We start from the raw sequence: 16,668 nt of genomic DNA, 5'->3' as shown, positions 1-16,668 counted from the left end.
AAAACGCTGTCAAAGCGCTCATGCGAATGAGGCCTTATAGAGATCCCATGCTCGTCTCCCGCGCGTTGGCGTCTCGTCAAACTCTATGGCTGCTGCTCGTCGCAACGTCGGCGCAACTGCGCAGCGACACCATTTTCTATAGCGCTAGACACTGACGCTCAAAAAGCCCTAGTATGAGATCTCTAAAATTTAACCCGAATAGCTTGTTACCAGTGACTAACAAGTTGTTACCAGTTACTAACAAGTTGTTACCAGTGACTAACAAGTTGTTACCAGTTACTAACAAGTTGTTACCAGGTACTAACAAGTTATTACCAGTGACTAACAAGTTGTTACCAGGTACTAACAAGTTATTACCAGTGACTAACAAGTTGTTACCAGTTACTAACAAATTGTTACCAGTTACTAACAAGTTGTTACCAGTGACTAACAAGTTGTTACCAGTGACTAACAAGTTGTTACCAGTGACTAACAAGTTGTTACCAGTTACTAACAAGTTGTTACCAGTGACTAACAAGTTGTTACCAGTGACTAACAAGTTGTTACCAGGTACTAACAAGTTATTACCAGTGACTAACAAGTTGTTACCAGGTACTAACAAGTTATTACCAGTGACTAACAAGTTGTTACCAGTTACTAACAAATTGTTACCAGTTACTAACAAGTTGTTACCAGTGACTAACAAGTTGTTACCAGTTACTAACAAGTTGTTACCAGTGACTAACAAGTTGTTACCAGTGACTAACAAGTTGTTACCAGTAACTAACAAGTTGTTACCAGTGACTAACAATGTTACCAGTTACTAACAAGTTGTTACCAGTGACTAACAATGTTACCAGGTACTAACAAGTTATTACCAGTGACTAACAAGTTGTTACCAGTGACTAACAATGTTACCAGTTACTAACAAGTTATTACCAGTTACTAACAAGTTGTTTCCAGTTACTAACAAGTTGTTACCAGTGACTAACAAGTTGTTACCAGTGACTAACAAGTTGTTACCAGTGACTAACAAGTTGTTACCAGTGACTAACAAGTTGTTACCAGTAACTAACAAGTTATTACCAGTTACTAACAAGTTGTTACCAGTGACTAACAAGTTGTTACCAGTGACTAACAAGTTGTTACCAGTGACTAACAAGTTGTTACCAGTTACTAACAAGTTGTTACCAGTGACTAACAAGTTATTACCAGTTACTAACAAGTTGTTGCCAGTGACTAACAAGTTGTTACCAGTGACTAACAAGTTGTTACCAGTGACTAACAAGTTATTACCAGTTACTAACAAGTTGTTACCAGTTACTAACAAGTTATTACCAGTGACTAACAAGTTGTTACCAGTGACTAACAAGTTGTTACCAGTGACTAACATGTTGTCATCATTGGTGTTGGTGGTGGTGGACACTTTGGAAGAAAACGACTACTTTTGAGGTTTGAAAAATCGAATCTTGAATAAAACGGAGTATAGTGGGAATAATCCGAATAGATATGTCACAATGCTATGTGTGTGGATGTGTTGTGTGTGTATAGTGTTTGTGTTGTTATGTAAATGGATATGTCTGTTTACGCCAAGTGCAAGCACCTTTCACATGTGCCGTGTGCAATAATCGTAGGCCAATTTCCTAGAGGCTCAAGCGTAACTTAAATGGTATGTCACTACATTCATTATGGTAAAACTTCATATCGATGGATTCTATTTCCGGACGAGGACGATTCGGAGCGTTGTAGCGAACGCACGTAGGTTGCATTCCTGCCGGGTTTGAAGCTAGACTTGGCCGCAGCCATTGACCACGCCGCGTGTGTTTTCAGTATAGTTATTTTCTAAGAATAGTAGTTGTCGTGTCACGATTGTCACGCATCAGGCGTCAGTGTACGAACGAATAAGTGTAGATTAACGTAAAATATACGTGCATGTGAAACATTGAGTTTCTTTTCATCGCCACACCTACCCGAACCACCCAGGCCGGAGCGGCCAGGGTCCTCAGCGGCATCACAGCAGGCTTTGGAAGGCCTAGCTCCTACCGGACCACGCGAGGCGTCACACCGGAGCGGTGGAGGCGCTCCTCACCAGCAACGAGCACCAAAGGAAAGAGAAGTATCGGAACGCGACCACGGGAGTCCGGGCTAACCGCCTTGTGACGTAGACATTTTTGGTGTTCCCATCAGAGGGGAGGAATTACAGCACGATATTATTGAAAGCCATCGAACAAGAGACCAATCAGGTGAATTCACCCCCTGTTCTTTGCTCATACTGCTCGAGTGACCAGCACAGCTTGTACAAATGCCCGAAGTTCCTTAACCTGGCGATTTCGGAGCGGAAGACCTGGGCTAGGAAGTCAGGCGCATGCTTCAGATGCCTGCGCAGTCACTATGCACGCGAGTGCATGCAGCGCAACTGGTGCGCACAGTGTGAGTCGTCCGCACACAACTCACTGCTGTGCGATGGTGGTGCAGCGGGGAGAGCCCCACCCATGGCAGTTGAAGCAGCTGTCCATCGGGTAAGGGTCATGCCGCTTGCCACGCCAAGCACGTCGAGAGCAGTCACGCTGCCGGAGCGGTGGCCGTCTCCCCAGCGACGGACTACATCTCCGCCGAGGGCTGCGAAGCCGCAGTCTCCCAAGCCGTCAGTACCAGACCAACCCCAAAGGAGGGAGACAGGGTCACCTCATAGTGCGCTTCAGCCGGCTCAGCTGATTCCCACCGGTCATATACCGAGGGCTAAGGTAGGCGCGCGTGTTCAAGCGGCGCAGCAGTCATTCCACTCATTGCGCTTCGGGACTCGGAGCAGTCCTGAGCCTGAACAATGAGATCAGGCCACTGTTGGTGCACCGGAGGAAAGACTACGAATGGCGCCAATTCGTGTCTCTCCTACAGCTGTGATCATGGTCAGATCAGGCAATGGGTCTTATGTTAAAGCTAGGGCTTTGCTTGACTCGGGAGCGGGGTGCTCCGTAGTGAAGAAATCATTTGTAGAAAGATTCAAAGTACACCAACAGTTTACTGGGAATAATATTTTTGGAGTAGGTGACATAAAGGTAAATGTGCCAGGCACGATTGCTAAGCTTGTATTCAAACCACGCGGGAAAACAGTGCCTATCATCAGTGTAGTAGCTACAGTCATGTACAGGGTTACGGGAAACATACCTTATTATGATACTGAGATCAGGACTCATTTGGATTCATCAAAACTTGAATTAGCTGACCCTGCCTTGGATAAATCGCAGGATGTGGACATCATTCTAGGAACGGATGTGCTCAATTATATATACACTGGTTCAAAGATACTCACTAACATTCCAGGTGTTGAGGCGTACGGCACCTGCTTCGGTCACGTGCTGATGGGGGCAACTTGGAATTACCCATCATCATTAACAACACCGACCGCCGGGACATCAGTAGAGGACTACGGCATCCATGCTACTCGGCTCGAGGACGTCCTAGAAAGGTTTTGGAGAGTGGAGCAGCCCCCCGAGGAGCGGCCGCAACACCCAGAACACCTCGAATGTGAAAGGTTGTATACCTCCACTACTCAACGTTTAGATAATGGCCAATTCATGGTGCGGTTGCCGCTGCGGGCAGACCGACCCAAGCTGGGCGAGTCTAGGGCTCTAGCCATGCGTAGACTGATTTCGTTGGAGGCCAGGCTGGCCAAAAATCCAGTATTTGCTGAAAAATATAAGGAATTCATGAGGGACTATGAGGCACTTGGTCATATGTCCAAATCAGACTTTAATTTCGAGAGCGAACACTATGTAATACCCCACCACGGAATTTTCAAAAAGGGATCCGAAAAGATCCGCGTCGTATATAACGCTGCAGCTAACTCAAGCACCGGAGTATCGCTCAATCAATGCCTTCACTCAGGCAAACCGCTTCAAAATGATATCACTCAAATATTGTTAAATTTCAGACGTCATCAAGTTGTCTTCACGACCGACATCAGAATGATGTTCCGGCAAACGTGGATACACCCCAGCGATAGGCGCTATCAGCTGATTCTGTGGCGCGAGGATCCGTCGCAGGATGTACAGGTATATGAGTTAAATACCAATACATACGGACTACGCTCCAGTCCTTTCATCGCGATAAGGACCTTACTTCGATTAGCTGATGACTGGGAAGCCCAGCATCCAGACTCACCGGCTGCTCATATCATGCGCAGAGATGTATATGTTGACGACATCCTCACTGGGGCTGATTCACTCACCGAGGCCCAAGAACTCAAATCAGAACTCATAGAACTCATGCGGAGCGCTGGATATGAGTTACGCAAATGGTCGTCTAACCGCAGAGAATTATTACAGGATCTTCCGCAGGAGCATTGTGAGATGCCTCGTCAGTTTGACACTGACGACAAGAGTTTCATAAAGGTATTAGGGATACAGTGGAACCCCATGTCAGATTCCATGTCGTATCAACTCAACATACCGTTGGACCAACCAACGACGAAACGTAGCATATTGAGTACCATAGCTAGACTGTATGACCCGTGTGGCTATTGCGCACCAATCATATTTAGATTCAAACTGTTTTTACAATCACTGTTCACAGATGGATTACAGTGGGATGAGCCACTGTCCCATACTCAAGACCTTCAATGGAATGAACTCATTCAAGATCTACATCACTTGAGTCAGCTACAGATTCCGCGGTGCGTCACTCTGCCCGGTGCGGTGTCACACTCCCTCCACGGCTTTGGAGATGCGTCGGAGCTCGGCTACGGAGCCTGCGTGTACCTCCGGACTGAGGACGCGTCAGGGAATGTACTAGTACGGTTAGTGATAGCTAAGACTCGCGTAGCGTCAAGGAGAGTCAAACAAACCATTCCGAAGAGCGAGTTAAATGCAGCTCACCTGGTTTATAAGTTATTAAACCACGTCGCAGCGGCATACGAGGAATCAGTTCAGATTGACAGCATAAATGCTTGGTCAGATTCCAGAATTGTGCTATGTTGGTTGAACACAAAGCCTCATGTGCTACAGACTTTTGAAGGTAACCGTGTTCAAGATATTCAACAGTCAACCCGACCTATGACATGGAGGTATGTCAGATCGGAGTCGAACCCTGCCGATGTCGCATCGCGGGGGGCTACGGCGAAGGACCTCATCGGGTTTCATCTTTGGTGGAACCCAGAATGGTTAATGACGAATGAGTCACAGTGGCCGACGATGCCGGTCACCATGTCACCAGATTTACCCGGATTCAAACAGTTACATCACATTACGCCGGCCGAGAAGTCATGGGAGGAGTTTCTGTTATCACGAGTCAGTTCGTTCAACAAGCTTATCAATGTGACGTCATACGTATTGCGATTTTGTAAGAACGTTCGTTTGCCGAAAGCGCAACGGAACGTTCGCCCTACGCTAACGATCGACGAAAATCGTGAGGCAATGAACCACTGGATTAAGTACGTTCAACTGGATGCTTACAGAGATGAAATCGTGTTATTGAAGGGAGGCAAGATTGTTTGCAAGTCACTTCAAAAACTCAGCGTTTTCGTAGATGAGAATCACTTCATTCGCGTCGGAGGGCGACTGCGGCATTCATGCTTACGTTACGATGCTAAGCACCCATACCTTCTACCTAAAGACCATAAATGGACTCAAATGTTGATGCAGCATTATCACCGTACCTATTGTCACGCTTCAACGAGCGCACTCATCAATATACTCCGGCAACGTTACTGGATCCCGTCGGCGCGACGTGTGGTATCCCGCGTAATCAATAGCTGTATGTCGTGTTTCAGATTCAACGCTTCAACGCAGGCCCCGTTTATGGCAGATTTGCCAGCGGACCGAGTCACGGCGGCTCGTGCCTTTTCAGGAGTAGCAACCGATTTTGCCGGTCCCTACTGGGTCAAAAGTAGTCACCTCAGAAATGCTAAATCACTCAAAGCTTATCTGTGTGTTTTCGTATGTTTAGGAACGAAAGCCGTACATCTTGAACTCGTCTCGTCGCTGAGCACCGAGGCCTTCATTGCGGCGTTCACACGGTTTGTCAGTCGACGAGGGCTGCCCGCCTTAGTCAGGAGCGATCAAGGTACAAATTTCAAAGGTGCTAGCTCATACCTCAAGGAGGTTAGTCAGTTCTTACTTGACAACGAAATTGTCCTCCAGGAGGAATTTCGTCGCCAAGGTGTCCGCTGGGAGTTCAATCCTCCTGGTGCCCCTCACATGTCAGGCTTGGTAGAAGCCGCAGTCAAGAGTAGTAAGAACCTACTCAAGCGTGAGTTAGGGGACCGCATACTGACCTTCGAGGGTCTTTCAACCGTATTTACCAAAGTAGAATCGGTGCTTAACTCACGGCCTCTGGTTCCTTTATCCGAGGACCCATGTGACTTGGAAGTACTCACTCCGGGCCACTTTCTTATAGGGCAACCATTGCTATCGGTACCTGAGTACCCGTGGAAAGACACTAATGTAGCATGTTTATCACATTTCCAGTCTTTACAAAAGATTTCACAAAACTTTTGGGCTAAATGGCATATTACTTACCTTAATAATTTGCAAACCAGACTCAAATGGTACAATCATGTTCCTAACATGGCTTTAAATGATTTAGTATTAATCAAGGATGAAACTGCACCCCCTCTCCACTGGCGTAGAGGTAGAGTGATTCAATTATTTAAAGGTGCAGATGATATTGTACGATCAGTTAAATTAAAAACTCAGGGCGGCGACTTAATCCGGCCCGTTGTCAAATTGTGTAAATTACCAGTAGAGTGTACTTAACTGTATTAATTTATAAGTTATGTTTTGGTATTGTCACATGTTAACAACTTATGGTACCTACTGTTTAAATTGAATTTATTTATATCAAGATGACTCACTGATTTCTAATTGCAACTGTACTAGGTACTGTTTCTTTATAAGTATTTAGTTGGTTACTTGTTCTTTCATGTCACCACTTTGCTGTGGTCAATGTTTGATAGTGCTGTAAGTTAGACTAGCTAATCCATTGTGCTTCAAGGTATCAGCTCAACTCTGGCCTCCCCCCCGCAGGAATGTTTACGCCAAGTGCAAGCACCTTTCACATGTGCCGTGTGCAATAATCGTAGGCCAATTTCCTAGAGGCTCAAGCGTAACTTAAATGGTATGTCACTACATTCATTATGGTAAAACTTCATATCGATGGATTCTATTTCCGGACGAGGACGATTCGGAGCGTTGTAGCGAACGCACGTAGGTTGCATTCCTGCCGGGTTTGAAGCTAGACTTGGCCGCAGCCATTGACCACGCCGCGTGTGTTTTCAGTATAGTTATTTTCTAAGAATAGTAGTTGTCGTGTCACGATTGTCACGCATCAGGCGTCAGTGTACGAACGAATAAGTGTAGATTAACGTAAAATATACGTGCATGTGAAACATTGAGTTTCTTTTCATCGCCACACCTACCCGAACCACCCAGGCCGGAGCGGCCAGGGTCCTCAGCGGCATCACAGCAGGCTTTGGAAGGCCTAGCTCCTACCGGACCACGCGAGGCGTCACACCGGAGCGGTGGAGGCGCTCCTCACCAGCAACGAGCACCAAAGGAAAGAGAAGTATCGGAACGCGACCACGGGAGTCCGGGCTAACCGCCTTGTGACGTAGACAATGTCACTTGTGTTTCAGATCCGCGAACGAGAAACTGTGTGCGTATCGTATGAACACACACACGTGGAAATACATCTACAAGACGTTCAATGACTGGTGTGACATGGAAAAGGAAAACTACCAGGATTGGGCGCGTATGTATCAACTCCTTGAAGAGCTTAGTATTCCACCGTGTTTCATAAACTACCAGGATTGGGCGCGTATGTATTACCTCCCTGAAGGGCTTATTATTCCACCACGTTTCATAAACCACCAGGATTGGGCGCGTATGTATCAACTCCCTGAAGGGCTTATGATTCCACCATGTTTCATAAACCGGGGTCCCTTTGTTTCCCATAAAGTTTTAAGTCATAATGTATTGTTTGACATATTATCGTTAGTCATAAAACTGAAACCGTTAACTTTTCAGGATTTTCCTAAGGTTATGCTATAGATAGGTTAGGTTAGGTTAGGTTTGTTTTGTGGCAATCCTGAAAAGTTACGCGTTTCTGAGAAAAACCAATTATGACTAACGAAAATTCTGACAATCAATACATTATGACTTAAAACTATTTGGGAAACAATAGAGACCCTCATAAACCACCAGGATTGGGCGCGTATGTATCAACTCCTTGAAGAACTTAGTATTCCACCATGTTTCATAAACCACCAGGATTGGGCGCGTATGTATCAACTCCTTGAAGAGCTTAGTATTCCACCGTGTTTCATAAACTACCAGGATTGGGCGCGTATGTATTACCTCCCTGAAGGGCTTATTATTCCACCATGTTTCATAAACCACCAGGATTGGGCGCGTATGGGTGTGTAATGGTTAATATAATTATAAAAAAACTATCATACATTTGTTATAACGCCACTTGATATATTATTGTATGTTATAATGTAATTTTTATTATACGTTTCCTTTATTATATTATGATTTCATCTAAACTGTCATTGATATAATGCCTAATGTAATATAATTTTCAAATAGTATATAGACATATTTTATAATTACATTTGTTATATTATATTTTTGTATAACGTAATACTTCATACAATTTTGTCAAGTATAAATATATATATTGTATAACATTTTTTTGACATATTGCTTTTACTGATAACGTAGTTTTACTTACTTTTTAGTCAGACCTACTGCTTTTGCTAGCTATTTTATTTTAGGGAGGTCGCAGTTCTAACCTAACCGAACCAATTTTTTCACGGTTTTCGTTCTGCGGGGGCCGCAGTTCAAACCTAACCTAAACCACTTTTTTTGCTCGAGTATTTTATTCTACGGAGGGTCAAAGTTCTAACCTAACCTAACCCTCCTTTTGTTAGGTAGTTATTCGTTTGTGCGGAGTCGCAGTTCCAACCTAACCTAACCCATTTATGCCAAGCAACTATTATGCCATATACATAATTATGTGATGTCACTTGTTATAACAAATAATGTGCTTTAGAGTATGTAATAATTATGGCAATGTATATTAGACGAAGTGTTAATATACCTTATGACCATTATACCAATAATAACATTATGTATACCGTTAATTAGGTATTACGGTAGTATGCCATTTATTACGTTATTCAAAATAACGATATATCAAACTATAATATATGAAAAGGCTAGATAAGAATCTACATCAGTTAATTAAATTTTATGTACATAATATATGAAAAGTAATTATAACAAATGTAATGCACCCGGCGCGTATGTATCAACTATGAAGGGCTTAGTATTCCACCATGTTTCATAAACCACCAGGATTGGGCGCGTATGTATCAACTCCCTGAAGGGCTTATTATTCCACCATGTTTCATAAACCACCAGGATTGGGCGCGTATGTATCAAGTATCAACTCCCCGAAGAGCTTAATATTCCACCATGTTTCATAAACCACCAGGATTGGGCGCGTATGTATCAACTATGAAGGGCTTAGTATTCCACCATGTTTCATAAACTACCAGGATTGGGCGCGTATGTATCAACTATGAAGAGCTTAGTATTCCACCATGTTTCATAAACCACCAGGATTGGGCGCGTATGTATCAACTCCCTGAAGGGCTTATTATTCCACCATGTTTCATAAACCACCAGGATTGGGCGCGTATGTATCAACTCCCCGAAGAGCTTAATATTCCACCATATTTCATAAACCACCAGGATTGGGCGCGTATGTATCATCACCCTGAAGAGCTTAGTATTCCACCATGTTTCATAAACTACCAGGATTGGGCGCGTATGTATCAACTATGAAGAGCTTAGTATTCCACCATGTTTCATAAACCACCAGGATTGGGCGCGTATGTATCAACTCCCTGAAGGGCTTATTATTCCACCATGTTTCATAAACCACCAGGATTGGGCGCGTATGTATCAACTCCCCGAAGAGCTTAATATTCCACCATGTTTCATAAACCACCAGGATTGGGCGCGTATGTATCAACACCCTGAAGAGCTTAGTATTCCACCATGTTTCATAAACTACCAGGATTGGGCGCGTATGTATCAACTATGAAGAGCTTAGTATTCCACCATGTTTCATAAACCACCAGGATTGGGCGCGTATGTATCAACTCCCTGAAGGGCTTATTATTCCACCATGTTCATAAACCACCAGGATTGGGCGCGTATGTATCAACTCCCCGAAGAGCTTAGTATTCCACCATGTTTCATAAATTACCAGGATTGGGCGCGTATGTATCAACTCTCTGAAGGGCTTAGTATTCAACCACGTTTTATAAATGGGTCGAAAATATTTCTAGTATGGAGGTTTATTACTTTTATTAGGTAGCATTGCCATTTTAAATTCCAAGTCCATCATTCTTCTTCTACCCTCATTCGTTATCAAATATAAGCCGGATTCGAATTTAGACTTGCTTGGTAGGTATTAGTATGTTTGTATACCTATGTTAATTTATGAATTTTTTTTTTCAGGTTACTGTAAGTACATTTAGCTTGTTGCCTGTGTAGGCTGTGTATGATTGATTAGGATCTTGACCGAATGAACCGCTGGAATGAACGGAGACGAATGAAATGAGACGACAATCGGTCGCAGAGAAACGAAACGATATCTGTCTCGCGTCTCTATTGTTTCCTATAAAATTCATAATATTGTTTGTCCGCATTTTCGTTACTAATTTCGCTTTTGCGATAAAACAAACATAACCTGACCATTCGTATATACCTATGTGGCATCCTTATGGAATCGTAGGCCAAATTCGGCATGATCCTTTGCTTTGCTGAAGATTCATTTGGTAAATGAAAGTACTGCGATAAGATAAGTTTGTATATAGAGAAGTGAAATTTGGCGAAGAGTATTTGGCCCAAAGGGAAGTAGGTAGGTACATACACCGGCAGAATGAGATATATTTACGGATGTTGGCATCATGTGTTGCCTGCTGAAGCTCACAGGCGCCCTCACTAAATGTCTACAATTTAGAGTACCACCACTGATTTCAAAATACATATTTGTTTATTTATTTGCAGCTTGGTCCATTATTCATACAGGAGAGTGTAATATGGAGTCCGGTAAGTCCAATATGATTAGTGCTTATTATATTTACATATGTATGCATATAAATAATAATAAAATAAATAATAAATATTATAGGACATATTCTTACACAGATTGACTAAGTCCCACAGTAAGCTCAAGAAGGCTTGTGGCATATAATATATATTATGTATATGGTCGCCGGACACTTGCGGAACGCCGAAAATGAGGGTAGTTAAGACGAAAGTGGAGGGCCCGCGGGCCGCGCGTAGTCGCCTTCTCATACAAACGTATGTACTTCTCTCTCATTCTCCTCTCTGGATATTAACATTATTGAAAATATTTTAACACAATTGATGGTAGTTGTATATCAACCACAGCAATGCCCCTACGTTTGAATGTCTAATTATAAAAACCAGCCAAGTGCGAGTCGGACTCGCGTTCCAAGGGTTCCGTACATGAATTACACAATTTTTAACAATGCATTTTTTGATATGAAACGTGAGTGAAATGTCTTTAAACAACCCGTAAAGGTCGGATCAAAAACTAAGTATTTAAGTCCGACACACGCTTGACTACACATTTCTAATGGGATTTCCCGTGATCTATAGGTACGTATTAGGGTTTCGTACCTCAAAAGGAAAAAACGGAACCCTTATAGGATCACTCGTGTGTCTGGCTGTCGTGTGTGTGTGTGGTACGCAACCCTAAAAATAGATCCTGGCCCCTATTTCACCAAGCCGACATTTGTCAGTGGCGATGTATATGTGTATGTGTAAAATGTTAGACGCAGTAATATCGGAGTTAAGTGGGGGAGGGGGGAATGGTAATTTTTTGTCTATTGTCTTAAATAACTTCTAAACTATTTCATATAAAATTATAAACAAATACATATATACTTGAGATCCTCAAAATAAGCCCTTTCATTTAATATGTAACACGATATGGTTTCCAAAACTTTGTTTTTAATTTTCTCATATTCCCCCTAAAAGAGCCCCCAATGCTTAAAATTCATTTGTTTTTATTACATGCCCGTCTTTGGGTCACAGACTTCCATATGTGTACCAAATTTCAACTTAATTGGTCCAGTAGTTTTGGAGCAAATAGGTTGTGACAGACGGACAGACAGACGCACCAGTGATCCTATAAGGATTCCGTTTTTTTCCTTTTGAGTTACGGAACCCTAAAAATCGCATTAAATCGCTTTTAAATTCTTCTTAACAAGCATAAAATCATAATTACACTATAAATAGTAATTGTTGCCTATGAAGGCGTTTAGTAATTCAACATTTAGGATTTGGATTGGAGAGTTTTGGTTAGTTAGAAAATGAATCTCCGCGAATAGAAGTGATATTCTTGTACAAGGGAATATATAAAGGAGGTACGAATAGATTTCTATATTGACGTCACTGACTTTGCATTTGCAGAAAAATTAACTTAAAAGTAAAAAAAAATAATGCTTTCACGCCTTGTCAACAAATAATGTAGGTATGCTGCATTAGATGGGGTCGAAATCTCAATCAATATCACGTTAGTGATGAAAACACGGCACATTGAAAGCAATTAACGATCTCTTATCAAGAATTGACAAATATGTCGACTAGTAAAAATTACCCTTGTTTCACAAAATAATTGTCATTAAGATGGCCAACTGTACCAAAATCCCTGTCATGTTTATATGAATTCTATACAAAACAATTTAAGAAATTGTCACCTGTCTCATGTCACTTGACAATTGTCACTCGACATATGTCACTGACAAATGTCGGCGTGGTGAAACAGAGGTCTGTCATTTTTTGACAATTGGCGTACCTGTCGTACTTGGTGAAATAGGGGCCTGATGTTAAGAACAGTCAAATCTCACTAATTTTATGGATTTTGAATTAAATAAGATGCGTGAAGCAGCGAAAATCGATTCATCCCTCATTGCCTTGGGTTTTATTTTATTTTGTATTTATTTATTGCATATAGTTATCGTAATTCAGGTTACAATACAATATTGCATATTCAATGTTTAGTGACTTAATTAAATGACTGTTTCCAGATTTATTTCGTACTCTTTGGACTCGGCAAGACGCCGCATATGACGCGTATTCTAATGGTCAAATAGTTAGTGACGCCCAATATGCCAATGATTTAATGAAGGAGGTCAAGAAGAAGAAGAAGAAGGGTTAATAGTATCAGTAGTAGTCTGTCGTGCGCGTCGGCCAAACGTCACTAACGGACGCTCGTCAATTTTGCAATATTAACGAGCAAAATGGAGAATAGTGATACGAATACATTGCAAAACTTGCTAATAGACCTATTAAACCGATCGAAAACAAAGTGTCGGAGTTAAGTGCAAAATTAGACGACTTATTTGCTGAAATACGTGAAGTAACATCAGTTTTACCGATCAAAACTACTGTGAGGTCAACCGATCTGTCCAATAACAGCGTAAACAACAGCACAGAATAAATAATAGTACTAAGTACAGAAGACTCACTCTCTAACAAAACGCGTCTGTTACGATCAGCACAGATATGGCCGCTAGGTGGCGACAGCGCCACGCGCGGCTTATGGCAAACCCCAAAATTGGGGCCGAACGGATGTACTTTTAGCTACCTGTAGCAAAGCGACGAAATCGCGGAGTGAGACACGCCTCACACGCCTGACAACAGCGCCTCGTCTACACCATGCAGCGCGGTGTCGACACCGACTAGCCGTCCTGCTCTCACTCAGGCGCCTGCGCCGCGTAAAACATCCGAACGAAAGAGAAGCTGGCTGCGCTTGTAAGCAAACCGTCAAATTTCAAACAAAAGAACCAGCTACCAAAACCGGAGTCCCAGCGCATACCGACCGCCATGACAATATAAAATGACAAAGCAAAAAATGCTGAAATTATCAAACCAAAAAGTGACCAAATTATGAATGACATTGTACAAACGGATTATTTAAGTAAACAAGTGAATAATACCCCACATAACCCTGTACCGAAAACAAACAGTGAAAGTTCGTCTACCGAGCCCTCAAACAAAGAGACCCAGCCCGACGAGCCTGGTCGAGAGCCCCCGAAGAGCCGTCACCAACGTCGGCGCAATCATAAAACCTGCCCCCGTATCAATAAAGGGGGCCGCAAAAACACCGAGGTTACCGGAGTACAAGTGCTTAGATACTTACACGGGTGCTTGTTTACTTAAATAATCCGTTTGTACAATGTCATTCATAATTTGGTCACTTTTTGGTTTGATAATTTCAGCATTTTTTGCTTTGTCATTTTGTATTGTCATGGCGGTCGGTATGCGCTGGGGCTCCGGGTTTGGTAGCTGGTTCTTTTGTTTGAAATTTGACGGTTTGCTTACAAGCGCAGCCAGCTTCTCTTTCGTTCGGATGGCGGAAGCGCGCGTTTTACGCGGCGCACGCGCCTGAGTGCGAGCAGGACGACTAGTCGGTGTCGACACCGCGCTGCATGTTGTAGACGAGGCGCTGTTGTTTACGCTGTTATTGGACAGATCGGTTGACCTCACAGTATTTTTGATCGGTAAAACTGATGTTACTTCACGTATTTCAGCAAATAAGTCGTCTAATTTTGCACTTAACTCCGACACTTTGTTTTCGATCGGTTTAATAGGTCTATTAGCAAGTTTTGCAATGTATTCGTATCACTATTCTAAAGATCTGTATCGATCACGCATATAGCAATATAAATAAAAATGATCAATAGTCATTTTTATTGCTATATGCTTTATTTATATTGCTATATGCGTGATCGATACACTCTCAACGTCCAATATAGCCTACGATAGCAGTTGGAGAAGGTAGCTGGTCTACTGGCGCCTCGCTCGAAACCGCAGTCGGCCCAGGCTACTTGGTGCCCCGGTGCGAAGCCCTCAACGAATCTCTTCGAAAGCCTCGCGTTAACGAAATAAACTACCGATTTAAAAAACTGCCTTTTATTTATCGCGTACAAAAATATAATAAGTTTTTGGCAAAAAAAATATTTTTGGTACAAGCTTTTATCGCTGATTGTGCTTTTCTTACGACAGACAACTAATACTCATCGAGACAATTCTAAAAACCCCTAACACAATTAGGTTGCGTTGTTTCATCACAGAGTTCCTATGGCCACCTCCTGTCTCCATCATCAGATCAGTTCGACAGTACCATATTATTGTATTGTCATCAGAAGTAAATACAGCTGCCAATTTTCATGACGCTACGACACTTGGAAGATGGTTAAATTAGTTACCTTAGATTCCATTACAAGTTAGTTACATACATGTCGACCTAATAATAAAAAAATAAAAAAAAAGCTTGTTAAAAATACTCCTAAACGATTAGGCGGTACAGCTTCGGATCCCTCAGGTCTTCTTTGGTTTTCTTCCTTTTTTCCTTTTCGGCTGCTGGTGGTGTACCGTACGATTCGAAGCGATACCGTCTTGCTTTTATACAAAAAATTACGAAAGAGAGTCACCTACGAATCCTACGATAAGGAGATAAAATCATGACCGTCTTAATTCGCGGAATTACTCGGCCTGTGACTGGTCGGTTACGTCATAAGGCAAACTACGTGCAAATTTTCATTATCTCGTTATCGTTCTGTGACCTATATTACAAATATTCGAACTAACTACTAATTCTAACTAACTATTCTAACCCGGAATCCAACTCGGTTGGGCAGCGTTCGGGAAACTACGCAATATCTTTTCGTCCGACATACCTCAGTGCCTCAAGACGAAAGTCTTTAATCAATGTGTGTTACCAGTGATGACTTACGGCTCCGAAACGTGGTCTTTCACTATCGGCCTCATCTCAAAATTCAAAGTCGCTCAACGAGCTATGGAGAGGGCTATGCTCGGAGTTTCTCTGCGTGATCGAATCAGAAATTAGGAAATCCGTAGGCGAACTAAAGTCACCGACATAATAGCGCACCGGATTAGCAAGCTGAAGTGGCAATGGGCAGGCCACATTGCGCGCAGAGAAGATGGCCGATGGGGTCGAAAAGTGCTCGAGTGGAGACACGGACTAGCAAGCGCAGCGTAATAGGACGTCCACCCACAAGATGGACGGACGACCTTGTTAAGGCCGCCGGAAGACGCTGGATGCGGGTCGCTTCCAACCGGTACGAATTGAGGTCCAAGGGGGAGGCCTATGTTCAGCAGTGGACGTCTTATGGCTGAGATGATGATGATGATGATGATGATGAAGACCTAAATAACGAATATTACGAATACTTATGTCTATTAACAATCTAAGTGTGGTTTTCCCTACCTAGCAATAAAATCTTTATTCAGAATACAGACTTAAACGTAGGTATTTGATTTTACAATTAACTTATAACTTATCTACGTCTTGTCGTAGCGTCGCTAATAATGACATTAAATATGTATCGTGTTATTACTTGAATTTATCTGACCATTTCTGTGTATGTATAATTTTTGACATGTCAAATGATCGATTAACTCAACTTAACCACATTTCCAAAAGATCATTCTCATTTCAACGAAAAAATATGATATACAAAAGGTTAATGTAAACTACATATTAGGGTACGTAGGTATCTAAAATTAAAAACTAAAATTAAAATTTAAAACTAAAATTAAAACTAAACTAATCTAAATT

At 42.4% G+C, this 16,668-nt stretch overlaps 2 protein-coding genes across 2 annotated transcripts; both read left to right on the top strand.

The window, feature by feature from the left end:
- The first annotated feature begins 2,686 nt into the window (after window positions 1-2,686).
- Window positions 2,687-4,654, top strand: LOC134677968 (uncharacterized). The gene is made up of 2 exons (XM_063536399.1): window positions 2,687-4,031; window positions 4,552-4,654. The coding sequence occupies exons 1-2, from the start codon at window positions 2,847-2,849 to the stop codon at window positions 4,630-4,632; spliced, it is 1,266 nt and encodes a 421-aa protein (XP_063392469.1). The 5' UTR covers window positions 2,687-2,846; the 3' UTR covers window positions 4,633-4,654.
- A 736-nt stretch (window positions 4,655-5,390) lies between these two features.
- LOC134677781 (uncharacterized) lies at window positions 5,391-13,242 on the top strand. Its single transcript, XM_063536209.1, has 3 exons — window positions 5,391-5,407; window positions 5,747-6,225; window positions 13,112-13,242. The coding sequence occupies exons 1-3, from the start codon at window positions 5,391-5,393 to the stop codon at window positions 13,240-13,242; spliced, it is 627 nt and encodes a 208-aa protein (XP_063392279.1).
- Window positions 13,243-16,668: the final 3,426 nt, after the last annotated feature.

Source organism: Cydia fagiglandana, chromosome 27 (genome assembly GCF_963556715.1).
Source record: "Cydia fagiglandana chromosome 27, ilCydFagi1.1, whole genome shotgun sequence".
NCBI classification, from domain to species: Eukaryota; Metazoa; Arthropoda; class Insecta; order Lepidoptera; family Tortricidae; genus Cydia; species Cydia fagiglandana.
The sequence above is the reverse complement of the archived record's forward strand: the minus strand, read 5'-3'. Positions and strand labels throughout refer to the sequence as shown.

What these genes read in the sequence shown, in the direction of transcription:
- LOC134677968 (XM_063536399.1), top strand. Translation starts at nt 2,847, where the DNA reads ATGGCGCCAATTCGTGTCTCTCCTACAGCTGTGATCATGGTCAGATCA. An exon ending in ATCCGTCGCAGGATGTACAG is followed by an intron (nt 4,032 to 4,551) that starts GTATATGAGTTA and finishes CACTGTTCACAG; the next exon opens with ATGGATTACAGTGGGATGAG.
- LOC134677781 (XM_063536209.1), top strand. An exon ending in TAGTAAGAACCTACTCAAGC is followed by an intron (nt 6,226 to 13,111) that starts GTGAGTTAGGGG and finishes GACTGTTTCCAG; the next exon opens with ATTTATTTCGTACTCTTTGG.